This window comes from Ascidiella aspersa, chromosome 6 (genome assembly GCF_963924565.1).
Source record: "Ascidiella aspersa chromosome 6, kaAscAspe10.2, whole genome shotgun sequence".
Classification (NCBI taxonomy): domain Eukaryota; kingdom Metazoa; phylum Chordata; class Ascidiacea; order Phlebobranchia; family Ascidiidae; genus Ascidiella; species Ascidiella aspersa.
In genome coordinates, this window is record NC_139452.1 from 6,533,755 (window position 1) to 6,560,512 (window position 26,758).

Consider the following 26,758-nt stretch of genomic DNA (forward strand, 5'->3'; position numbering starts at 1 on the left):
TCTCTGTAACATTCGATACAATCAGGATGAAAGTCTTGAACTTAAGTTGGTCATATTATCAACGGACCCGTACAACGTATAAGACTATACAGCAGGGGTTCTTCAACTGGGGTCCGTGGACCCCTTGGGGGTCTGTGAATTAGTTTTAGGGGGTCCATGAAGGCCTAATTAAAATATTAGTGTATATTTTTAAAGTAATCATTTTTTCAAAAAAAGCAGTTTAATTCAAAACAAAACGGTTTTGCACTGACGGTATTTAGAGTCCACTTCACTTTTACATTTTTTATACCTAAATCAACAGATTATCTTAAGTTTATTTTTATTTTAACGTATATTTGTGACGGGTTTATTTGAATATTTTTGCCTATCGTGGTCCAACGCGAAGGCAAAAACAATTTTAGGGGTCCGCGGTAAAAAAAGTTTAATAACCCCTGCTATATAGGTATTAATAAAAGACATATAATTTTAATAGTAATCACACGAGATCAAGATGTGTATCCCAATGGTAAAAACAATTTGTTTTTTCACAGCATTGCCTTTGCAACTATAACTTTGACTTTGCTGTTAGGCCTATCTCCATAACTGTGAGGATTTTTTTTGTGATCCGACGACGTTGTAAGGTTCAACAGGGTGTAGCGCAGCAGCAAAGCGTGCGAAGGCATTACAAAGGTTTAAACCAACCTATACAACTGGAAGTTTGGCTTCTGTAGTTACTTTGACAAGAAACACGAAAATCTAGGTTGAAAATATCTTAAAAAAATATTTACAGTTAACAAAAAAAGTAAGAACTTTTTATTGTTTATACCTATTTTTAAATAAGAACTGACCAGTTAAAAAGTGCAATTATCCATTTTCTACAAAATACAAAAAGAGCCCGCGTAAGTGATGATTGGCTTAGGCAATATGGTAATAATATGTCAAATTATTCAGAGTTGAAATAAAAAAAAAAAAAATGAAAAAATAACTATTTTTAAATCCACCTTATATGAAAACAAATGTTAGACTTACGAACAAAAAAATAATAACATGATTTTATAATAGACTCGCGAGAAAAAGGGGGCCGATTCAACACGTCACCCCAAATTCGCAAATGGCTTAATCGTGACGTCCTCACAGTCACAGATACTTCCACGGAAGTGTCCAATGCTTCCCGCAAGTCTGAAAATTCCTTATGCCTCTGGGTATAAGACAGTGGCGGCGGCCGCAGATTTTGCAACATCGCATCCTCGCTTCACTTGTACTTACTCGGGTGCGCGGCTCAGCGGACGGAGATGCACTCTGCCCTATCAGGTTTCCAATCTGCGTTGACATATAACGCGAGGCGGCCTTGACTTTTGCGGCACAGGAGTGTCGTTTAATTATCCCTTGTTATCTGAAACTCAATATCCATCCTCGTCGATAAACAGTGTAGATCTGCGAACGGCAGACGCCTGCAGTTATTGTTGTTGTTCCGTCGGTGTGAGTCGAGTTATTATACCTTTGCTTTTAAAACGATTGCTGTATCCACTTACTCTCTTGTGTACGCTGCAAAATGAAGCTTCTCGTTGTTTTGACGTTGTTATCTGTTTCTCTCGGACAGCAGAAAGGTAAGAACTTCTCTTAAGCGGTCAAACTATACCAGAAACCATTAACGAAATTACACTTTTAAGACGAGCCTGTGGCTACAAGTTGCTACGTCGGAAGGCAGGAAAATGGAGGAGTGATGTCCAATGAAACGCAGACATGCGACTTCAACAAGGTGAAACATCATACTGAAGGGTTAGATCCACCAGGCAACAACATAACAGATAAATATCGCTTTTCTGGTTTAGATTTCATCTGATCGATTTTCATCTATAGGTTTATTATAAGATCAAAGTGTTGTGTTAAGAAAATTTGACAGAGGTCAGTATTTTCATTTTTATAGGTTGACTAAAACGATTTTGTAATGACAAGGTTGTTCTTCCAAACGATATTATCGGCAAAAAATCTGTTCAAAGATTGTACTTCACACTTCACAAATCAATCTATAGGCCTTTGTATTTGTTGATCAACAACAGATTTATTACGTTAAAAAAACTTTGCAGTAAGCAGATATTAAGACAAGAGTGATTTTAGTTTTTAAATATAGAATGGAATTATTGCAGCATTTCAATTTTTTTAAAGTACTTTGTTTCGCCTGAGAGACTTAAAATGCCGTTGAACAAAGTAACATTTCGGCCAAATTCAAACACGCAAGCAACTTTACATTTAGAACTAGCAAAGCAAATTACATTACAGTTAGGCACATTTTGTTGTAATTCATTGAATAAAAAAAAAAACCGAGTCTGTTTGCAGGTTAGAAGTAAGCTAATTCTCTTTATCAGGAATTTCATTTCGCATTACAGAAAATGTCGTGTCAGACGAAAATCGAATTAAACGCCGGTCTCAAGTTCGTCGACAGGCAATGCAAGAAAACCCAGGCGTGCGAGCAAAACACGAAAAATAATCCCCAAAACTGCTACGGATCTCAAGCTGTGAATAAGAACGTAAGTTAATCAATCCTCGACGTATTTCTAACCTATAATTTGATTGTGAAATTTTGTAAGGATGGAAATGGGCCTATTGCAAATTAAGATGGACTTACAAAAAAACAAATAATTTAATCGACCCAGACTTTTGTCACCAAAATGTAGCTGTAACAAGTAATTTTGTTTAGATTCGAGTTTGCTTTTACTGCTGCACTGAAGACCTTTGCAACAAATCCGACGAAATCAAAGTCATTCCAAAGGTAGAACCGCTCATGGACTTCCTTCAGCAAATAAGGGACAATATTTTTTATGGAGACGATTTTTACTTTTAAATAAGAAGAGGGAAACTGATCATATCTGATGGTTATACAAAAACTGTGCTCGGACTGTTGCTATATTTTGTACTACTCACTGTATACCCATGATCTTAAATTGTAGCCTAAACTGGTAGTTGTTATTTTTTATTTAATTTTTTTATTATACGAGTTAATGGGCATGCTTTTGTTTTATATTTTTCAAGAATTGTCGTGGAAAAGAGTTGTTAGGATTTATTTGTGAGGTATTTTCTGTATTTAATTTTACATATTTTAAACACTTATCGTTATTTAGTGCCTTAAAACGATTTTGTACAACCAAGATAATCTGACGAAGCAAGCAAGCGAATACAAAAGCTCTGTACAGAAGAAAAATAATTTTTGCTTATGTGTTTCTACTAGGTTTTAACGTAGAAACAAAATAAACACAAATATATGTGTGCCTTGGTTAAACTCCAAGTTCCCGTTCTGACACACAACCTTAAATACGCATGATTTCTATCTTAATATTTGCAAACAGCTTTTTTATATAATATTGCAAGATAGCATATCAGCATTAATTATTATCTACCTATGGGGAATAAGTATTAAATTTTATGATCAGTTGTATGTGAAAAACTTTAATAGAACCACGTATATCACACCTGCGCGAACTTGGCGCGCTGGAATAGGTTTTGGGCAATATCTCCGAAAGTTGTGACGATACAGAGTTGAAATTTTTACACAGTCCTTGTATTGGTTACACCTTTCCAGCAATCACACTTTTAGCGAAAAATATTGAAAAAAAATTAATATTCAAAAATATAAATATTAATATTCAGCGATATTAACCCTTAACTGTTGAGCCAACAAGTTCAAATTTTAACGATATAAACTAGGAGTCACCACCTTCAAAATGAGACATAAATCATGTTTAAATTCATTCGGACTGGGTGTTTACTGTTTCTTTGAAAATTCATAACTGCCCAAATTCGAAAAAACGCCTTTCGTAATTAATGTTCGCATAAAGCAACTAAACGGTCCGTTTGTTTCCCCACTTTTGTAGAAGGTACTTACGACTCTTGCCGGAATCAGATCGATGATTACCTCTAGTTTCCTAAAGAACGACTGATTCAACTCGCGAAGGCCAGACCATAAGAGTCATTAAATAACATGACTGGTTTGTAATTTAAAATCCAAATAAAAAAAGGTTTTTCATAATTATAAAAATAAAGCACAAAATATTAATTATATTATTGACATTTATCGCAAAACCAGATAACCCCATCATTTGAAACGTTAGCAGGAACTCCCACAACCACACAATTTGGATGGTACTGTCGCAACACGTCAGCACATCAAATTAATTCTTTGTTTTATCGCCTTAATGTTGCGTCATGAAAGTTTTTGTTTAAATTCGATTGCCGATATCTCTTGCTAGAGTTTGCAACGAATGCCTTGTTACACCAATTTTTATGCGTCAGAGCTGTATGTGATGTTACGTATATCCGTTTAATGTGAGCGCTTTGTTTTGAAATTCGCCTTATTGTCAACAATCCATTATTTTTAGAATCGAACGCCAGTTACGTCGCAATGTAGATCGAAGCGCTTTTGTTCAAGCCATATTTGGACAAAAATATTATTTCCGTCTATAAGAGTCGAGAGAAAAAGGTTTAGACCACGCCTTGTTATCACGTGATATTTTGTTAAGTATTATAAGAATTAATGACGTAAATCTTTCTTTATCGCAGAAATTTTCTTAACTGATTCTCGTCTATAAATAGCGTGTTCAATCAATATGAACCAGAGAGAGAGATAGAGGCTTATATAGCTTCTACTCTGACAGCAAACTTGAGTGCTTTTGTGACTGAACCAGTATCAACCAGTATCAACCAGTATCAACTATAGTATCAACCAGTATCAACTAGTACTGCCTAGTGCAGAGAGAGGCTTTTACAGCTTCGACTGAAGACAGCAAAAATTGACTGTTCATGTATCTGAACTAAATGAAAGAATTGGACCTGAATGGCCTCACGAAGACAGGCCATCTCAAATCTTGTAGGAGTGTGGTCGATTCATCTTGGCAATTATATAAATGAAGACTCATTAACCGAACCCACATACGCTACAGTACCATTCTTTACAAGAGCAACATTCCACACTAAAATCTTTATTCGGTCTATAGGCCAAACGACAATTACAAAATACCGGGATTTCTAGTTGCATTCTGTTGCGCCTTGTATTATTTTTGTTTCGTACCACGTCATTTTTTTGTATTCCTTTAGTTCGAAGCCATGTTGCTACCATGCCGCGTAAACTTTTCTCAACAAAGTTAACTTCCTCCGGCCGAATTCACAAACAAAGAGCTGCGGCGAATGTGATCGCGAATGGGCCACAGTTACCAGACTCGGACTGTGTTTGAACCTTCGGAAAAATGACCTCGATTGCTTTGTTCTGACATGAAATTAATCTCGATAAATTAAACTTATCTTTATCGGTGTACGCATGTGAGCAAGCACTATCATAAATAACAAGAGTATTTTCGCTAGTTAAAAACCTGTTCGACGCTGTTACCCAATGATTGTCGTGTACCTGGATGATTTGTACAAATGTACCTTTTGGTGTATACAACGGAGAGTTATCGCAGGAAAACGCCAAACAACTTTGAAAACCAGATACCTACGGAAATTGTTTAGATAATACCGACATTGCCGCGTCCATATGTAAGTCAGACAACCATTTACCTTTTTGTGTTATTTCTGCAAAATCTGTTTCACTTAACATTAAGCTTGAAGTAAATTTAGTTGCACAACAGCGCCGCGCTAAACAATTTTTAGGCATTTTGCAAGAGCAAGTTTGTAACGTATTGAGTTCCTTTTCCAAAGATCTTTTTGAGTTTTTGCAGCTGGGAGCTGGCTTGAAGGCGCCTGCATGTATTTTCCAATACTCGTATCTGGGGTTGCCACTCGCGAACGCTTTCCCGATTTTTCTTCTGGATCTGACGACTCGGTATTCGTTCTTTTGCGCTTTTCGCCTACCCTGACACCGTCCTTATATTCACGAACAAGGCCAACATGGCAATCGGCGTAAACCTGTGCGAACTCGTGTAAACCATTAAATTTTCTTCCCTGACACCTTGTTCTTTTTAACTCCTGCTGGCTCTTTTCCATGATGCCCTGAGTGCGATTATCTTTTGTAAACGTTTGTTCCGGCCTCTTTTGAATTTTAACGCGTATGATATCAAAAGAGACAGCAGCAAATTGCTAATTGAATTTAAGTTTCCATTCTTTGCTTCTAATTTGCATACTTTTGTCATATTTGCATTTTGGGTTGATTTTTGAAGGTCCACCGGTCCGCAAATTTTGTTTTGAAATTTTACCGGTCCGTAAGATAAAAAAGGTTGAGAACCACTGGTTTAAAACATCTGGCGCTTGACAGGAGTTGTTTGGAATTTTCATGTTAATAACAACCATATCATATTGAACGAAAGTACATACCTGCATACCTATTATGATACAACAACAGCTATCAGAGTAAAAAAATATAAAATATATTCACGGTTTTATATTTTACGCGACATATTTACGTTTTTTCTGTGTCGCTTGTCGCGTAATCATTTAACAGCAAATCAAAGTTCACCGTGAATGACTCTGCTTGTTTTTGTTTACAACATAGCTTTAATTAACATTACATTTCTTATTCTGTCAATATTCCTTAAATTTACTAAACTATGGGTTCGAAATCGTCATTACATCTCCAAGAAGAAGAGGTAGAGGCAATTCAAAAGGAAACTGGCTGTAAGTTGAGCGTTCTCTATTTTTCAATAGCCGGTATTATTGCCAATTCAGTTTGTAAAATCGGCGCTCTTTCACTATTGTACGTAAAAAATAATAAAATTTTTTTTTTCTTTAAATGCCGCATACCACAACACATATTGTTTGGGTTAGGGTGCGGGTTAGCGTTTGGTTGAGGGTGGGTCAAGTTATTATTAATAATAAACACAATATTACTTAACCCACCCTCACCCAAACGCTAACCCGCACCCTAACCCAAACAATATGCGTTGTGGTATGCGGTATTAGTATTATTTTTTTTTGCCTAACTTTTCACGTACAATACTGAAAAAGCGCCGTAAAATCCAGTTAAGTAATTTGTTTAAACGGCTGCTTTTCAAAACGGCTTAAATGTTCTTATTACATAAGTATTGGCGCTGGTCTAGAAAACTAGCACAATGCACATTATTAGGGTTAGCGTTTGACTTTGGGTTTGTCAAGAATTAAATTATTAAATAATAATAATAATTACTTAATTCATCCACATATAAACGCTAACCCAATTATTGTGTGTGGATTTAATAATTGTTACAACGCTGTTGTAGGATTCTAGACCAGCGCCTAACCATTTTTTTGAATCTATAGATAAAAGGCCAAAATTTATTTATTTTATATTGTAGCAAAGCAAACACACTATATAGCCACAAGGCCCACATGCTAATAAAAATTTGTTGTTGTACTTCACTACCTAAGCACAATGTTAAGACCTTCTTGCTCTTTCAGCTGCAGATACTTTGAGTTGCTACTTCACAATGTGTATACCTGCAATTATGTTTCACAGAATACACCTGCACCCCAATTTTTGTATTATGTGAAACAACCGGTGTTTTTTTTTTAACTCTCAGTCTAAATTTTAACCTGATCATTTGCAAACTCAGCCACAAATTTTACGAAGAATTGCAATGAAATAAATTCAGCCACAATCAGTCAATCTTACAGGCAAAACTTTAATTCACAGAACAAATTTTAGAAAAAACATTATTGCAGAGTTAGTCAAATTTTAGTAGTAACTTTCTACATTTAGGTACACAATGCACGGATCTGTAATGTAGCATAATAATGAATCTCAAAAGCCAAAATGGTCAAGTAAATCGACATCATCTTGCAAGACGTTTCTGATGATAAAACATTCCAACGTCTTTTTATCAAGTTGATGTTCATTTACTAGACTTTTGTTGCTTTCACATTATCAAGCAACTTTATTACAGCTGCATAATTTTACACCGTAGCATAAACATCTTTCCCGCAGAATATCCAAAGTTTCCAATCTGTTTTTTTTGCACAGTCAGCCTTAATTTTCGGTCGTTTATCCACAAAATCTTGTCACGTAAGCCCTAGGCCAACCTTCACCATCTGAAACCTAGTTTAACATGCATTTGTTTGCCTTTTAGTTCTTCCAAATCAAATAATCCGCCTCTTCACAAGATTTACTTGCCTAGACAAAGAGCAGAATGGATTTTTAACGTAAGATATTGCCTAAACTACTGCATTACGAAAATTCCTATACACGGTATAAAATAAAGAGAAAAAAATCCACTTTTTTAGGAGAGATGATTTTATACGGATACCTGAACTGGCAATCAATCCACTAGCAGACAGAATATGTGACTCCTTTTTCAAGGAAGGGTAAGACACAAGCAATATTGTCCTTTTCCCAGGCTTTAGTCATATTTATATCAATTTTAGTTTATACAGGTATGGCATTTAAAACAACAGCATACAACATAAAACCTGAAGTTTTTTAGAAGAAACTTTGTTTTAACCAGTTACATCCTATAAATTCTGGTGTGGTAGTTTTTAATATCCTCATGCTTGGTCTTAATGAAACCTCATTTAAAATGTGGCAGAATTGTGAACATCCAATGCTTTGTTGTTTTTCACTATTGGCAATGAAAAGTCATCTAATCATATATGCGTATAAACATATTCAATTGGATTTTAAATAATCACAAAATGATTATCCTTATATCTGTAAATGTTTCACATTTTATTTACAGCGAGGAACATGTGAACTTCCGTCAGTTTATGCGGACACTGGCCCACTTTAGACCGTGTAGTGCAAAAACTCCTGCTGATGCGCCAAACAGTATTAGGAACAAAATTAAGTGTAAGTAAAATGCTGCACTTATGCAGATTTTGTTGTATTATGATAGTGCATTATCAGCTTCATTGGTTTGATCAGTCGGATAAATTTCTTTGTTTTTACCACTGCAAACACCTGATAAAGTGTTTTTTATGCTTGCTTTTTACAGTCATCTTTTCAATCTACGATTGCGACAATGACAACACAATATCGAAGGCAGAACTACTACAGGTAAAAACTGCAGTCCTTTGTGAAAGTATAGAAAGCCATTATATTTGTAACTGCACTACATTAAAACTAGAGATCGACCCATATCACTTTTTTAGACCGATACTGATACTTGATTTTTTACAATTTTGTCAACCAATGCCTGATACCAATTTTTTATATACCTGGAAAATAGTAAAAACTTGAATTAATTCTAGTTTATATATCTTTATTAACAATTGAACTATTATTTTGCATATTAACTTGGTGTTATGCTAAAAAAGGTAACTTGTTTGCTACAGGAAAAATTATATCATCTTTTCGTACTGAAATATCGGCCAAAGTATCGGCCTACATTTTCCGATACCGATAATCGGTCGATCTTTAATTTAAACTGTCAGCTCACAAAAGGAAGTCTTGCATGTTATTTATCTGGTTAACAAATATCATAAGTTAGGATTTATTAACCTATGGCATAATTGGCACAATAAAGCTGCCAGTTGTGCAGTATTATTTATGAGGTTTATGAATGGTTGTTCTACTTTTAAGGTGCTTGAATTACTAGTTGGAGCAAACATCAGCAAAGAGCAACTTTCGCACATTGCAGAGCGAACCCTGCTGGAATGCGACACAAACAACGACCGGCAGATTACGAGCGAGGAATTTACAAATGTAATTTTTTTACAAATATACAACAGCATCTTGCCCTCTAGCAATACACATAATGCTGACGATAAAAGTTCTAAAATTTATAATAGCTTGAAGTGCACCGCTTCAACAAAAATCAGTCTAAAATTTTATGATGCCATTTATTGATATGGCGAAATGCATATTTATATTAAAAGTTTTAGACCTTGATGACTGATTTTTGTTCGCAGCGGTGCGCTTCTCAAGCTATTATTGATTTATACTATACGCTTTTCATGAGGTGTTTTTCTTTTATTTTAAAACCAAGGGAGGATTTTATCAAAGTTAAGCCTTTTTTAACACAAGTATTGATGTAAATTGATATAGAATTGATTCTTTGATTTTGAACACATCTATATTCGCCAGACATCTGACATAAAAAAAAATTGCAAGTGAATTGTTAAGCCTAAATTTTTTTGTAACTTATTCATTCCGATCTATGATTTTTTGGGGGGAATGTTGAATAACTTTTTACGCCAGAATGTTTAATTGATTTAAATTTTTGTTTGCAGGAAATGGCAAAAACCGAAATCGATTCCAAGATGAGTGTTCGATTCCTGGATTAAAGCAATACGCATCTCATCGCCCAATCCATAAACAGCCGTCTTCAATGCAGATTACGCTTTAAAATATACCGAGATTATGCCACAATCACTCTGGGTTAATAACACCCAACTTAACTCATTAGTAAATCGATACTTCAAAATGGAGTAGTATACTGTAATTTTGTATATATTATACGCCTTTTCCGCATTCAAGAGCGAAAATATCGGCCTGTAAAATTTATTTATTACGATGTGCGCTCTATATGCAGTAAAAATACCCGGCGTGAGCTTGCTTACGGTGGCTATATAATCAAGGAATATTTAAGAGGAAAATTTAGCCACGGCATCAATCAAGTTTGACGTTTTACCTTGCGGTTTTCTTGTTAGGTCGAAAGGATAAACCATGTTACAGCTTTTGGTCAAGTTCTGTACACGCCGGTAACTAATGTTGTGCGGTTATGTTTACTGTGCTCTTTCGACGCATAACTGCTCGCCGTTTATGATTTGGTGAAAGTTTTGTAGATTATTTGAACGCACACTTTTAACGGGTAGGAACTATTTTGACACTTTGAAAATCTTGTGCGCGTAGCTTCCCTGGTTATTTTTCGAAAAAAAAAACTTTAACAGTAACTTTACATTAAGTAATGTATATAGATATTATTTTACAGTCTATTGGTTTTATTTTTACGAGTCTTAAACTTATGTTGCAATTACAGTTTTTTTCGATGTTTTATCTTTCCAAACAGCTGTTTCAATTATTTTTGTGCGTTGTGTTTCCATAATGATTAACATTGTTCGCTTGACCAGTCAAGTCAGTATTAATCCCGTTATTATTATTATCGTTCTGTTGTGTCCTTGTGTAACTGCCCTTTGCTGTTTGGTCGCAAAAATACATGGATCCTTACCGCCGCCAACGGCTTTTGTATTCTGCAGTATATATTATTACCTAGTTTTTTGATATTTTTTTATATAACGTTTTAGGGTAATTTTCGCCACCACCGCCAAGGTGGAAGAAAAAAGTTTTCACGAAGTCGACAAGGTTATGCCAGTGCAGGTGTTGCCAATACGTAGTCTTCGCACTTTTTACGGTTTTGCTAGGTTTGCATAAAAAACGCCCAATTGTCAAATCACGTTTTAGTTTAAGGCAGTGGTGAAGCGGAACGGCACGGCTTAAAAAATGATATTTTTCACCAGGTCATCCTGCAATTTTTTTGAAAGTACATAAATTAGGATTTTAGTTGCATATTTCTGAAACGATAACCCGAGGTTTTCTTAAGGGTTCTTATTTTTAGTCGTCACATTATGACGTAACTTTTGCGACGCCACCTGCGTTCCGGCAAGAAAGTGATTCTACTTTCACCCCTAATTACTACAAAAGTGCTACAAAGACAAATATTATGAAGTTTAGTTGAAAAAACCTAACACAAACATCCTTTTCATAGTTACCTTATTTGCCTGTAAAAAAAATCCTGGAGATTAACGAATTTTCTTCAATTAAATAGAAGACTGCTGAAGACATTTGTGAAGTAGGTTATCTCATGGTAGAACTACAAATAACGTATGGAGGCTTAAACTGAAACATATAGCGACTCCGTAAGCTAAAAAGTGTAAAAGAATTTGACTATAGCATTAAATCTACGGTCAAGTTACTCTTTAAAGTTTAAATAAACAATTTTTCTACCGATGGGCATCAAACTCTAATCAAAAAAAAAAAATATGACTTACCAAAAACAATAAATGTTTCTTGATACTTGTGTTTTCTTGATACTTTTCGCAGCAACCACGCAGGCTTCAGCTGTTTGCGTGTACAGTTGAAACATTCCAATTAAATCGGGAAGTTTCTTGCGGCGTGCTTCCTAATTGGATTACTTGACTCACTGCGTGGAATTATGTTGACACAAAATGGTGGATTTCGGTTTACGGTGAAGCCATAGCTAAAATACGTCAAACTTGATTTCATTCCACATTCATATATAGCAGTCACACTTTTCCCGGGATAAAATTTTCTGGAAAAATGCTATTAGGTGTTGTTAATCCATAGGCAAGTTTGTTCAACAGTCAAAATCGAACCAAGAGTATGATTGACAAATCGTAATGCTTGTTTTGATTTTTTAAACAGCATTCGACTTTTTTCGTCATTAAATTGACTGCTCGTAGTCCGACTGCGTTCCATAATTAGCCGACGCCAATGATTTCCACCGATTATACGTTTTTCCCTAAATCCTACGCCCAAATTCCTCGATATACGCCATAAAGGCTATTTTTCACTGTTACACAGCTGTATTCTTCGACAAATAACGTTCTTAGTGTGGATTAGGGCGGCATTTAACGCCAATTGAGTGGAATAACACCCCTGTGCCAGACTTGGACAACTAGATTTATTTTAGCTTTTTAAAATTAGATTAGAATTAAAATTAGAGCATTTTAGTTTTTCCAAATTAGATTAGAATTAGAATTAGATCGTTTTGAGTTTTTTTCAAATTAGATTAAATTAGAATTACTGAATTCTTAAAAAATCAAATTTGAACTAGAATTTGAACTAGAATCACATTTAGTTTTTACAACCAATTCAATTTAATCACAATTTCTTCTTATAAGAACATGAATGGTAAATATATGTGTGCTAATTTGTATGCATTTTTTATACATTTAGCCTGTAAAAAATACATACAAGTCGTTCCAACCAGAAAATTTTAATTGAAATTCTCTGTTTGAACTGAGAGACTAAAAATGTCGTTGGACAAATTAGCATTTTTGGTAAAATCCAATAGATTAGAACTAGAATTAAAGCACACAACAATTCACAAATTAGATTAGAAGGAGAATTATCCGCATTTTGCTCTAATTCAATGAATTATAAAACTAGAATTATCTAATTGTCCAAGTCTGCCCTGTGCAATGAGGGTTCGTAGAAGGAAATTGCTAACTTGTTCGATTAATAAGACAATCTAACCTGAAATTTTTTGGTATATATACTATATATTGGTTAATAAGTTTATCAACGTACAGCCTAATATTTTCTATATACATTCATTTGCATAAAGAGTTAAAACACTGGAAAGTAATTCGATTGAATATGGTTATGCTCGTTAGTTTAGAGTTGGACCTAAGCTTATTATTAGGCCTATGTTTTATACCAAATTGTTTTTTTCCATCTACCCTAAACCTAAACTAAGCAAGAAGCCATATTAATTGTAATCTGTCATTTACAGTTTGATTTGAACTTGGGTAAAAGTTGCTCAAAGGGTTGTAATGTGTCACTTCTGTGATACGAGCCCCGTTGGTGGGCAACGTGGTAAGTCTAGAGAGTTTTTTAGTCCCACTCGACCGACAGATGGGGGACGTTGGTTTTCTGGTACCCTTTTCGCAGCGCCCCTCCAAGTGCTAGCTATTAGTTTCGTTGCTGAAACTCTTACCGTGGAAAATTGGCGATTAGCCGCGCGCGACCTACTAGGCGTGAACAGACTGTTTCGAAAGCTGCTGCTGCGGCTAAATTTTCAAGGCGACACGGAGAAAAATCTGTTACACATCGAGGCATACTTTTCCGCTATGATATTGTATTTGTATGAAAATAAAACTGGTTTAAAAGTATTGCGTTTCTAGACATGCGCTCTGAAAAATATACACACCAAAAATTGTAAAAAGTTTAAGCTGTAATGTTAGGGGAAAAAACGAAGTTAAAGAGAAAACCCTTCGCACTAGGTACTGCATTAGGAAAAAGTAGGCAAAATATATTATCGAGCAAGCAAGGCCTATATTACCTTCCGGCTACTCTTAAAAGTTAAAATCAAATTTTGGTAAACTAAAACTTTTAGATGAAATGTTTCCGGTGCATACAAGGATTTGTTTTTCACGTTTTATGTTAGATTGTTACCGATAGAAGTAGTTAATCGATACTAATGTGACAATTTATTGTCGCTATCGATTCAACTGATATCCGGTCACGTGTTTCAAGAAATATCGAACGTGACGTCATAATTACAACAGCTGAAATCGTCAATCCGTGACCGACTGTCTACTGACTGTTTACGATCTTCGAACGACGTTTTTGGTCGCGTTAGCTCGATTTAAGGGACTTTCTCGTTTCTCTGGTTTCTTCTGTCAGAATTACCTGTTCAGTTTATGTCGTAATCGCTTATTATATCGCTGGTGTATGAGAATATTCAATACGTTTTCAGTTTTACAGTTATACATCGCTAAAAAAACTTTAACTATAATCGTTGTGTTTTAAATTACCGGTACATAAAAAATTAAAATTTTTTTCTATGATTTTTGAGAAAAAATATGAAGTAAATAAATTAGGTAGAGTGATACTTTACCCACATAATTTCAGTGCTAGCGTTAGCCTTAGTGTGAAAACACCCAAATGATAACGTTTTTATATAAATTTGTTCTTTGAGTTTAGGGTGTTTGTATTTTTGTGGAGCGCAGTTATTACACAAACCTGTTAGTAAACTGGTGTCCTTAAAATGGATCTAAATGATGTCATCTCGATGGCGAGAAAGAACAAGAAGGAGGCTAGCAACAAAATGGTAGGTTTGAAAGAAAACGTATTTGTCGTTTTTTTAGAAACAAGTAAAGTTCAACTCAAGAATAATGTATATTTTGGCAACAGCAAGCAACAAAAAATCTGGCATATATGTAACTAGCAGTTTAAGGAATGGTGAAAGAGCTGACTTATATTCATATGAACTTTAAACGATGGAAAGTATGTCAAGTGCTCCAGCTATTGTTTACAACAGATTAAACCTGCTCCACAAAAATATGAATTAATGCACCTGATTTTCCTATATGTTGTAGCGTATTGAGGTCTGTAGTTAGGGGTAAGAGGTGCTGGCTCTGTAGATGACAGTCGACGGCTGCCTAAATCCCTTACAAGTCCTTAATCTGACTCCAGAGGAACAGGCCGCTAAAATACCTGTCCTTAACTTCTTGAACTCTAGACAAAGACACTTCACTCAGTAGATGTTGCCCGTCGAGTATATTCACAAATCTCAAAAACACGCGATAAACGGAGCGGTGATTCAAGCCTCAATTAGTAAGACGTATAAAATAGAATGAATGCGAAACATTGAAAGCGCACAACGATCACATGTATAGTGACGTAAAAGTAGGCAATACCGAAAATATTGCATGGTAAATGCTACAATGTTATAGTATTAGGGTGCACTTTTGACCTTAGTTGCCCCCAGTCAACCCGATTTTTTGGCAGTACACACATGGATAGATAGATAGATTTAAACTTATTTCGGAACAATGGTACCGGTACAGGCATGCAAAATTTGAAATAATAAAGCAGCGTCCGTAGTTCCCAGGGGGCCGCGAAAGACTGTTAAGTCATCTAGTCACCTGTCCCCTGGCTGTGATTCAATTCAAGTTCATTAGTTTTTCATATAAAAGAAAGAAATACGAATCAAGATAGGCTCCCTTCAAAAAGACTGTTCGTAAATACAAAACCAAATACATTATACACAATTAGCATTATATTTGAAAACTTATTAAACATTTTACTGGTACGCAGCGAGCCTACTGTGGAAAGATAATTAAATAGATTTGAAACTGTTTCGGCACAACGGTATATAGGCCTATATGCAAAAACTAAAAAATCGTCCATAGATTTCAGGGGACGGCTAAGCATTTTTACAAGAAAAAAAGAAAACGAAAACGAAACAAGATACTTTACAAAAAGAACTATTCGTAAGTACATCCAGAACAGAAATAACCAAAAATTTCATTGAGACCTGCCTTACATCCAGATGGAAAACATGTTTAGTAATGATTACGAGTTGCCCATTGCCCACTATGTCAAGTATGACAGCTGCACCATATTTTATAGCAGATCAAACTTGCACCACTACCAAAACACTCTACTGTAGCCCTGCAAACCCACCAAAGGGAAGTACGCAGCTCAAAATTCTTTGCGTGATATATCCGGAAGTAAACAAGATATTGATCAGAAAGATATCGCTCAGAATTTTAAACATTACTGAAAGCAACCTAAGTTAGCCAGCAATCAGACTTTAAAAAAAAAAACGTTAAAATGTTTATATTCATATTTATGAATATTAATATTCAGTCATATTCGGCCCTAAAATTAAAATGTGCCCTAAGTGACTTTCATAGGTTGACACCCGACCCCTAGAAAAAAAAATACGCAAACTGATTTTCTTATATTTTAAATCGACAGGGTTTACCTTTGATTTAAATTGGTGCACCTATTTACTCTGATTTTTCGGTCATGCACCTGTGTGATTGTCTTCTATAGTTTTTATACTGACCCATAGGTTTGAAGACATGTGGTTTTGTGTTATCCACTTTATAATAAATAGTTCTGCTGTTTTACTTCAAATGAAATTAGTTTTCTTTGATCCAGAAAGGTTTATTTTGGAAATTGTTTATATATATGTAGCTTTATAAACCAAAGTTTATAAAGTAATAAGGAATTTATTGAGAATTCTGAGTAGTGGTCATACATTGTCATAGCAGGTTTGTTCTGTTTGATGTTTTTCCATGTTTCCTCCTCACTGTATTTAGCTGTTAAACTGTACCAAAGAAAGTTTGATACATATCATTTGGAGGAAGAGTTGTATTTCAGTCTTATATAAAAAGTAGGATTAATACTAATAGATTGTTTTGGATATAAATATAACCATTCTTTAGAAAATTGGATATTCAACGGCGACCCAAGCCCCGAAAAAGATGGTCCGCAATGTCAACCCGGCTGCTGTAAAGGCTTTTCTGGATAGAAAGAAAAAAGAGGAAGAAAATCAAAGTATGTTTAGTCCTCGTTTAAAAAAAGTTTTTGTTTACGTCACAATTTACTTTCTTAGTTTAGACTGTGTTTGTCAAATAAACTGCACTAAATAGTTTTTTTAAAAGAAATAAAGTGTTGCGTTAATATATGCCAGATATGTCCATTTGAATTCTATATATATGTATCTCTTTCTATTAAAAGTCCTCCTATTGAACATGTTACAGTGCTGGATGTCTTGCTGCATTTTGTAAACTTTAAATATCAATAATTTTGTTTTAGTGAGTGTTGCAGCAAAGAAGAAAGATGCTCTGCAAAGACTTCGGGAAGACGCAAAACACACAAAGAAGGCTAATGCCATGGCTCGCCGCACAAAAGACAATTTACAGGTAAACAATTTTATAGTTCTTTAACCATGACTATTTTTCAACTCATGATTAGAAAAATTGTGTGTTTATAAATATATATACAATGACTACTCAATTCAGAATCTATCCTTGTGCAATGGGCAAAACATAAAACTCACCTTTAAATTATAAAACTGCCAAATTTATTTCAGGTGCGCAACTAGGGGACTGGCTTTTCTGGGGACTGCTTTGTCATGAAAGCCCCCTTACACAATCCAATATCAAGAATAAAGCACACTTTTTTTCATTTATGATATCAATTCCTTAATTTTGGATCAGTTTATTTTTTGCCAATTTTAAATCTGAAGGTGCCAAACATTTTTCTTGTGGCAGGTTTTGTCCTAAAAGCGTCATATATTGTGCCATCATAAGCTACTTAAATGTATACAGTATGTTTTTCACCTATTTAATATCAACTTAGTATCATATCAGTTGTATTCGGAATACAGTTTTTTTCACATTAAAGCAGATGCAAGGAAATTTGTCGATTATTTGTTTGACCATAGGTTCTAGCGATTTGCCAATTTAATCTTAATCTAAGGTAGTTTACACATCTATAATGACACGGATATAGACCAAGACCAATTTTTGCAAAGTACATTTTCACTTGGCTGGCCGGACACAAAGTTTGTTTTGTATCACAAAGTTATCTATATCATTCTTTTGACAAATTCTCGATCTGCACCTGGTGCCTTGTCTTCAAATACTCTTGGTTGTGCCACTGTATTTATTTACAATGTTTCCATAAATTTGGTCGATAGATTTACCGTGGTGAGGACTATCTAGGCTTGCACAAGAAAGACAAGAAAGATGATGTTGAACTTTCACCAGAAGCTGAGATGAGACACCAAGCTTTCATAAGAAAGGTATAGAACAGGAGTCCTCAAACTTTTTTTAATGGGTCGCATAAATGAAATGATTGAAAATATTTACCTCAATATGTAGCGAGTTCTATTAAGTTGTTGACTAGTTCAAATTTCATTGTATTAATGAGTGTATAAGAAAATCTTTAGTAAATTTATCATGGAATGGAGGAATCAAGATAACAGTCAAGATTTAGCTCACTGGCCCTGTTTCATATAAAACCAGGATAAATACACATGAATTTTGATATTTGTTTTTAGAAAATGACTGTAGTTTGTAATATTTCAAAATATTTACTGATAACAGTTTTAAAGTCAAATTGTTTAGACTATTTGTTATGTGGTTTACGATATATTTACCTCTTAAATGGTTGTTAAGCCTCTGAGTTTGCTAGTTGCTATAAAAAAGCAAAGCATTTATATATTATTATAGTTTTTGATTGAAAATGTTCCCGAATTCGTAACATGCTGTTTTTTTACCAAATAAAGGGTGTATGGAAGTTAAAGTTTCTTTAACATTGATTTTACAATAGAAACGTTTTTGTATTTTGAGGCAAAGCATTTATACATAATTACAATTAAGGTTTTTGATTGAAAATGTTCCTGAATTTGTAACATGCTGTTTTTTTTACCAAATAAAGGGTGTATTCGTATTTTAATTTAGATTGAGGCACAGCAGACAGCAAGGGGCATGTTCAAACGACCAAAAAACAACGACAACTATTCCTCGGACGAAGAGGACAGGAGAAAAAAGTTTGAGAAGAATCGCAAAAAGGCCAGTAAGGTGGCTGCCGGCTTAAACTTCAACGAGCTCCTTCGCCTTGCACAGAAGCAGAAGCCCAACAACTGTTCCTCATCTGAAGATGATTCTTCAGCCTCTGGTAAGCTTGTTTACACCTAAAAGATTCTGTAGTATGAATTTTTCTCATCTCAGCTATATGGCTGTCCCATAACAGCGACTCAGTCGGTACTCAATACCAAGTGGTAGTATCCGTACTCCTTTGATACTACTGTCTTTCTCAGCTATACGAAGGTCCAATATTATCTCACCAAAGCTGATACCTGACCCCAAGTGGTAGTATCGGTACTCGTTTGATACTAGTGTAGAATCAGGCTGATCTGATTCCAAATAATATTGGAATTTTTAATCATGTTTTGCGATCTATTGCAGTGATTTTTACTTTATGTAAATTTATTATTGTCCCAATAGTAACTTTGGTTCACACTTACTGTAGGAAGTAGAGGTATAACAGCGGTTCTCAAACTTTTTCAATTTAGGGCTCATTAAGTAACTGTCGGAAAAATTGTATGCTGGAAAAAATGACATTAGGTAAAATGTAATGAAATTATGAGTGATCTACTGAAGGGTGTGTATGTTTCAAGAAATTACCAAATAGTCCCAAGACACAAAGTTTGAGAACCACTCGGACTCAACCACTGGGTTTAAGCTTGTATTTAATTTGTAATTTACTACAGAGTTGTATTTTTTACAAAAAGTATCCCAATTTGGTTAAAACTTTTTTTTTTTCCTAAAACAGCGACATTTGATTGGTAGACTGTATAACAGTTAACTTCATTGAGAGTGAAGTCAAGTTTGCAACATTACAAAGTTGTTTATTTTTTAGATAACTTCTTTAAGGTTTTATTTAACAAAACAAAAACAAAAAACTTAGTAGCATATCAATACACTATTTACCAACCGTGATCGAATTAAAAAAAAAAAGGTTAAAAAAAAAATATTATTAAAACATTGTAAAAACGTATTTTACAGACAGCGATGACTCCAGCGACTCCGGTTTGACACCTGAAGAAAAATATCAAAGAGAAAGAAGGAAAAGAAAGGAGCTAGAGGCAAGAATGAAGGGAAAACGTAAGTGTTCAATTTTTTCCCTGATATTAGGATTTAAATTTAAAATGACTTAGTCGTAAAAAAAAAACTCCCAGCTGATGTAATTGTTCTCGTGCTTTAAGTGCTTAAAGTTAACGTTTTATTCCGTTGCATGCCCGGAAAAAAATATATTTAAGCGCCTGATATTAAACAGAAAAACCATTCACAACAAACCTGTAACGTTCGCCTTAGTCAGGACCGCAAAAACTTCCCAAAAGTTTGCGTAAGCCTACCCGTTTTCCATATATGCAAAACAAGTGTAGTTGTCTCTTGTTTGTTCTCACGCACGCTTTTCTTTAAGTAATATCTAAGTCAGTTTAAGGTTTTGTTTATTAGTTTTTAGATTTGCATATCGAAGGGCAAAAATTAAATTTATAGTTGGCAGTTGTATAACACTTGTGAAACTGACTGCGGCCTATTAATGACCCCTTATACTTGTGGCGCGACCCCCAGTTTGCGAAGCCTTGGCTTAATTCACAAGATTAACAAATATTTCCACCTTGAGAGCAGCCTTTCGATACTTGACATGACGTACCAGGGTTGCCACAAAGTCTTTCGGTCTTTAAAAGTCTTTAAATGTGAATTGATTTTCATTATTAAAAAGTTTTTCAAAACCCTATGTTTTTTTCAAAAGTTTTTTAATTTATTTCATTTCCAGCTGAAGAGGTTTTGAAAGCGCCGTTAAACAAACAATTCATTTTTTTAATTGTGTTGACCATGGCATTTGTACTGTTTTGTTTTCCGATTTTATTAAAAAATTGTCTAGCGTTCAATTTTAGGTCTTTTAAAACCTGCAAATTTATTTTACAAGATCTTTTCTTGTCTTTGTATTTTTTTCCCTAAAAATGTGTGTTTACCCTGCCTACGTTTTATTAAAACAGCCATCAAGCGAAAATCCAGCGACAAAGCTGCGATGCCAAGCTTCAAGATCGGAAAGCTCGACTCGGGGCTTAGCGAGGAGTCGAAGCGAATGAAGGTCCAAGCTCTCATGGCAAAATTCAAGAAAAACAAGCCGCAAGACGGCGCAAAAGACTCGCGATCGCCAAAGGCCTCCCCGGCGCCATCTAACGGCTTCAAGCGGCCGTCGAACGGCGACACTAGGCCGCCGAGTTCGAAAGACGGTAGTTTACGTAAGCGCGACAAAACGAAAAGGCCGCTGGACAACGTGAAAAAACTTCAGCAGTCCAAAATCGCCACAAGCTCGCAGTCACAAAGCAGCAAGTCCCTGAAACGGCAAGGACAGCCATCGGGGAGTACGACAAACGGTGTTAAGAAGCAGTCTAATGGCGGTGGTAGCGGTATGGCAAAGAAGACGAACCCCTACCTCGAAATGATGAAGAAAAAGCAGAAGGAGCTTGGTTTGCAAAAGGGTCCTTCGTATGCCGAGATGCTCGCCAAAGCTCAAAGGTTAGTTGAGCGAGGTTTTATTACTTGTGTTAGGTGTCAACTAGCATTGTGTTGTCAGCGTGTGTTTCCAGGGTCTTAGTTGCTGGTGCCCAAGTTGAACTAATTTTTTTTCCGATACCATCATGCCATCATTTGGTATCTTGTATCGACTATCAAAAAGGACTCCGGTTAAAAATTGAACCCGAGTCCGACTCCGGCTAAATGTGTGAATTCGCCAAATCCCAGTCCGGCTCCAACTTTTCAGTCTGTAATTCACCCATTTGCAAAACTAAAATAAGGTGGATATTTAGCAATCCTCTTGTAGAGGAGTCATATTTGGCCCATCGACAATTTTATGGTTGGAAAAAGTTCCACGATACGCTGTTTCACCTTTACAATTTTATGTTTGCGACCTTATCGTTTCGAAATGCACATGCGCACGTCGGAAGCGAGACTCTAGTAGTTTCACGTATTCTTACTCTAGTCGCGAATCCGACTCCAGCAAAACTAACCAACTCCGTCAAGTCCCAAATCCGACTCCGCAGTCCTGCTCTTAAACGCAAATGTTTTAAATTCCATCTCCAGAGGTGGCATTTTTTCGTTTTTTGTTGATGTTTACTTTTTCGCCAATCGACGCTTTGTTGTCATAGCAACGCAAGCAAGAAACCGCCCGCTGCTGCCACCCAGTGTAAGCTGAGCGTGACCAGCCAGGGGGTGCGAACCAACTACCCGGGGGTGGCGCAAGATGACGTCAGAGGACGGTCGAACAAGCACCAATCGAGACGTAAGTTTGCTCGGATTTAAAATAAACTTTATTTGTGATGTCGCAGTAATTCGCCTACAGATTTAACCCCGAAATCAAGTTGTATCTAAACAGAAACTAATATAAAATCGAAATGATCAAGTCCCAGTCAAGTCAACATTAGATGAGTCAACTATACAACTATAATCACTGATATAAATATAACGATAAATTTTAATTTTGTTGTACCCTATAGTTTATGAGCAATACCCGAACAGAACAATAACAAAAAAACAACTTTTAGCAATCTAATCGTTTCACTGTAAAAAAAATTATGTGTTAAATGAAACAATTTTATTTTAACCAAAATCCGAAAAGGCTTAAGTCAAGTCCAGTCATTTAAAAACAGTGACTTAAGTGCGAGACGTAATTCAAGGCATGTGCAAAACTTAGTCAAGTCATTTAAAAAAAAAATGACTTTCATGCACTTATGTCAAGTCGTTGACTTAACAAGTCATTTCAACACTGCTCAATAATGTGTTTCTCTCAATAAATAAATAATTAATCAAAATTTTTATTTAAAATATACGGCAAGCGAAAACAGCGAAAGACCTTCTTGAAAAAATGATTTCCCTCCGCAGCTCCACCCAACGGCGCACGGCCGCGTTCGTCGGCGGCGGAAGAATATCGGCGTCGCGCGCTCACGTCGGGTCACGTGCGTACCGAGGACGTGGCGCGCGTCCACCGGAGGGCGCAGTTGCTAGGCGACGACTTCGACGAGGAATCGGACGAGTACGATTCCGACATGGAAGGATTCATCGCCGACGAGCAGGAGGAGCAGGAGATAGGAGGAGGTGAGAGGAAAAAGTGGGAGGGAGTGGGAAAAGAGGGAACAAAAAAAAGTGGGAAAAGAGGAAGCGACAAATAGAGAAAGCAGCAGATAACAGAAAGTGAATGGAAAAAGGGGAGGGAGTGGAAAAAGAGTGATTGAGAAAAATAGTAAGGGTTTGGGAAGTAGGATCTGATACTCGACATTATACCAGGATGCCGATATCCGGTATGTTGCAGTAAATATGGGATATAGGGAAAAATCGCCTTGACCCTTGCAAAATTAATATCGACTTCAATTCCTGGTTAGTTACAGCAGAGTCTAGCAAAGCTGATGATTTAGGCCAGTGCTTCTTAAACTTTATTCGCGGCTACCCAAATATTAAGTGTAAGCTTTGGCGACCCAACTGTTTTTTGTTTTTTTCTTGTAAGCGAAATAAAAACTAGCTTCTTTCGAGCGAACAAAAAGAACTTCGAATTTTATTAGAATACATTATTTGTACTGATTCTTTCCTAATTTTTTTAATTGAAAAATCTTGCTCAGAAGCAATTTCAATTAGTATAAACATATGAACTACTGCGGTCGGCGACGCAAACAAATCAAAACGACCCAATTTTTGCGACCCATATGTTGAGAAGCACTGATTTAGGCGTTAGGCCAGAATATTTATAGATGTTAGAAGATATATTTATTTCGACGGTAAAGCATTGTCAGTATATTTAAATCAAGTAGAACATTCTATTTAAAGATAGACAGACGATGCTTTTGCCGGCAAAATATATATATATATACATATATCTTCTAACATCAATAAATAGTGTCTGGCCGGGATTACTGAAACTACCGCGTCCTGATCTGATACTAAATGACGTCAACACTACTGTCAAACAAGCAAATTAGAAGTAATAGAAAGGTTATTTTTAAAATTCCGCGTAAATGGGCTTAAATTTATTTAGCTTCAATGAGTTTAGTTACTTTATGTTTACTAAGTTTGATGAATTTACCATTCAAGTTAAAATCGTTGGATCGCATACCATGGCGAAAATGATGATATCAATTTCACAGTGTTGTAATGACTTGACTTGACTTAAGTGCACTTAAGTCACTGTTTTTAAATGACTTGACTTGACTTAAGTCTTTTGGACAAATGACTTGACTTGACTTAAGTCTTTTGGACAAATGACTTGGGTTAAAATAAATTGTTTTAATTAAGCAATTATTTATAAAACTGCGTTATTTATACCAATCTTTGCACATGAAAGAGTTTGCTTGTAATATGTTGCTTTTGTGTTATTTTTGACTTGAGTTTCTCATAATCATCGGAGGAGTTTGCCGGTTTTCATAATTTAAAGTTTTATTTTTTTGACAAGGGCTGGACTTGAAGTTGACTTGCTCTAATTATGACTTGACTGGGACTTGACTTGGGCAACCGATGACTTGGACTGGGACTTGACTTGTTATTTATTCAAAAAGACTTGACTTGGACTTAAGTTATTTTACGAATGACTTGACTGGGACTTAAGTTATTTCAAAATGAATTGTTTACAACGCTGCAATTTCATATTGGATTGCTATTGCTGTCACCCGAGTTTCGGACGAATATCGATACTAACACTTCGCATCGGATATCGGTTCAGATCTGATATTATCCGACAACCCTTATCGCACAAATTGATATAGGTTCCTTAATTTTTGCGTAAAGAAACAAAATAAATCCGCCAACTGAAAGTTACTCATACATGGACAAAAGGAAGGACGTTGCTTCCATGATGGATAAGGCACGTTCTAAGTAGATGACAAATATCGTTGCTTTAAAGCAGGGGCTCTTGAACTTCTTTTACAGCGGACTCTTAATTTACTTCGCATGAATTTTTGCTTCGCATGGACCAGTGTAGGCAAGACATTTTTAGAGATGACGTCATGCATTTACGTCATAATACAAACAGACTTCAGAAATTTGCTGTTTTCTGTCCTAAATATGTGAAATGAAATAAAGTCTAAATATAGTCGGTGCGAAAACGTTTTATTTTTAATATAGCCTACTATTTTCGTTGAAAAATTGTTTGCCTTTATATACCCTAATAGTTTAATTAGGCCTTCATGGACCCCCTAAAACTAGTTCACTTACCCCCAAGGGACCCGTGGACCCCAGTTTGAGAACCTTCAAAGTCTGTTTTCAAGAAACTGTTTCTCTTGCCCGCAGCTTACGGCGCCGACATCTCTGCTGCCATCGGCGCGATTTTCGGTTACAATAAGAACAAGTACGGACGTGAAAGCGAGTACGAGCTTTCCAAGATGGACGCGAGCTACAAGGATATTCAGAGTGAGGAAAAGCGAAGGTACTGATACCAAATTACAAAAACTAGCCCCGAACTACAATTTTCATCGCTTTGTAACCTTTTCGAAGTAATTTGCCAAATTGACTCCCAAGTCAAGCCATTTGGGCAAAAGAGTAAATTAAAATATTTGACCCTAAAGTCAAAATCCCGCTGGAATATGGTTTAGCTCGGAAACCTTAAAAGGTAGAATATCTCATTTCTATCCCCAAACTGTTGTATTGACTAAAGAGGTATTTAAACGTTATATTAAAGTTGGTGGTTCGCTATCAAAACTAATACGAAATTAAAGGGGTTTCGTTGTCCAATTTTTATATTTTACGCATTTTTCAAACAGTTTTGTTTACATACAATTTCATTTTAAACTATTTTGTTTTCGACAGTAAGCAACTTTCACAGTAAACACTAAACAGTCGTAAAAAAGTAAGTTTTTAAGGCGAAATTAGATGCCACTTACAATTGCTTCAGGACTGTTTTCTGTAGTGTAATAAAACTAGTTAAAAATATTTAACCTGATAATAATAATCAAAAAAAAATTCCTTCCTACTGATAACCAGGTCCCAATGGAATAACAGGTTAATGCCAAATTTACGCTGAAAAGCCCTCCTAGCGATTTTAGATTTAGTTTAAACATTTTACGTTATTTATGTTTTTTTCAATTAGTTTGCGAATCGCTCAAATCGAAGACGCGAGAGAAGCCAAGCTCGAAGAGGAGAGAATGAAGAGAAGAAAGAAAAGGTAGCGCCACCACGCCGACCCGGACATTTCCACTGTGACGCTCGGGATAGCTAACTAAATAATACCAAAGGCTGCTTTCACCATTCGTCCTTTTTGCTATATACGCTTTAATTTTACAACATCGACCTGACAAAGTAAACCAGACAAATTCCATCATATTATACTAATGTGTTAATCATATTTCAGTCGCATTTAACGTGTAGAATGAAGTTTGTAATGCCTATAGATCCTTGCCATTTTGAATGATTTTTGAAAACCAAAACCCTAGGTTCCGATACATTCCAACTATTTATTACGGTTATTGCAATAAGACAAACTTTCGAGCGTTTATTGCTGTGGCTTCCCAAGTAAATGCATTTTACGCAAATATTTGTTACTTTTCTCTTGTTTTACTTTATACGCGGTGCTGTAGGAAAATAAAGAGAAAATACTTTTGTTCGGTTTTTGATTGTTTGTGTGTGGCGTGTATTTATTGTTTCAATTGCTTTTAACGTTTTCTGCAAGTTCGCCACTGCTGCATTACTGTACCCGTGCAATTTCTGTTCTCGTTTCGAGCGCTGTATGAAACGTCGGAAAATTAAAAGTGCCTCGCATGTTGAGTATTGTTGTTGATAAAAACTATTGTGTCTATTAACCCATGTAATGCATTTTATCAGTGGGTTTTAAGTTTTGTTTAGATAC

At 35.6% G+C, this 26,758-nt stretch overlaps 4 protein-coding genes across 4 annotated transcripts; 3 read left to right on the forward strand and 1 right to left on the reverse strand.

The window, feature by feature from the left end:
* The first annotated feature begins 1,419 nt into the window (after positions 1-1,419).
* LOC146139396 (uncharacterized) lies at positions 1,420-3,408 on the forward strand. Its single transcript, XM_083391135.1, has 4 exons — positions 1,420-1,586; positions 1,650-1,738; positions 2,367-2,507; positions 2,678-3,408. Exons 1-4 carry the CDS (start codon positions 1,532-1,534, stop codon positions 2,819-2,821), a joined length of 429 nt encoding a protein of 142 aa, XP_083247261.1. The 5' UTR covers positions 1,420-1,531; the 3' UTR covers positions 2,822-3,408.
* On the reverse strand, positions 3,360-6,285 carry LOC146139397 (uncharacterized). The gene is given in 5 exon segments (XM_083392426.1): positions 3,360-3,374; positions 5,087-5,198; positions 5,547-5,652; positions 5,655-6,045; positions 6,280-6,285. Coding segments are annotated over 5 exon segments (630 nt in total).
* Positions 6,272-11,046, forward strand: LOC146139398 (calcineurin B homologous protein 1-like). Its single transcript, XM_083391136.1, has 7 exons — positions 6,272-6,579; positions 8,007-8,079; positions 8,161-8,241; positions 8,613-8,722; positions 8,868-8,929; positions 9,455-9,577; positions 10,105-11,046. Exons 1-7 carry the CDS (start codon positions 6,513-6,515, stop codon positions 10,156-10,158), a joined length of 570 nt encoding a protein of 189 aa, XP_083247262.1. The 5' UTR covers positions 6,272-6,512; the 3' UTR covers positions 10,159-11,046.
* Positions 11,047-14,546: 3,500 nt separating this feature from the next.
* On the forward strand, positions 14,547-26,743 carry LOC146139399 (uncharacterized). The gene is made up of 11 exons (XM_083391910.1): positions 14,547-14,669; positions 16,798-16,909; positions 17,171-17,277; positions 18,057-18,161; positions 18,823-19,039; positions 19,930-20,028; positions 20,928-21,453; positions 22,083-22,216; positions 22,816-23,028; positions 25,207-25,342; positions 26,003-26,743. Exons 1-11 carry the CDS (start codon positions 14,607-14,609, stop codon positions 26,079-26,081), a joined length of 1,791 nt encoding a protein of 596 aa, XP_083248036.1. The 5' UTR covers positions 14,547-14,606; the 3' UTR covers positions 26,082-26,743.
* Positions 26,744-26,758: the final 15 nt, after the last annotated feature.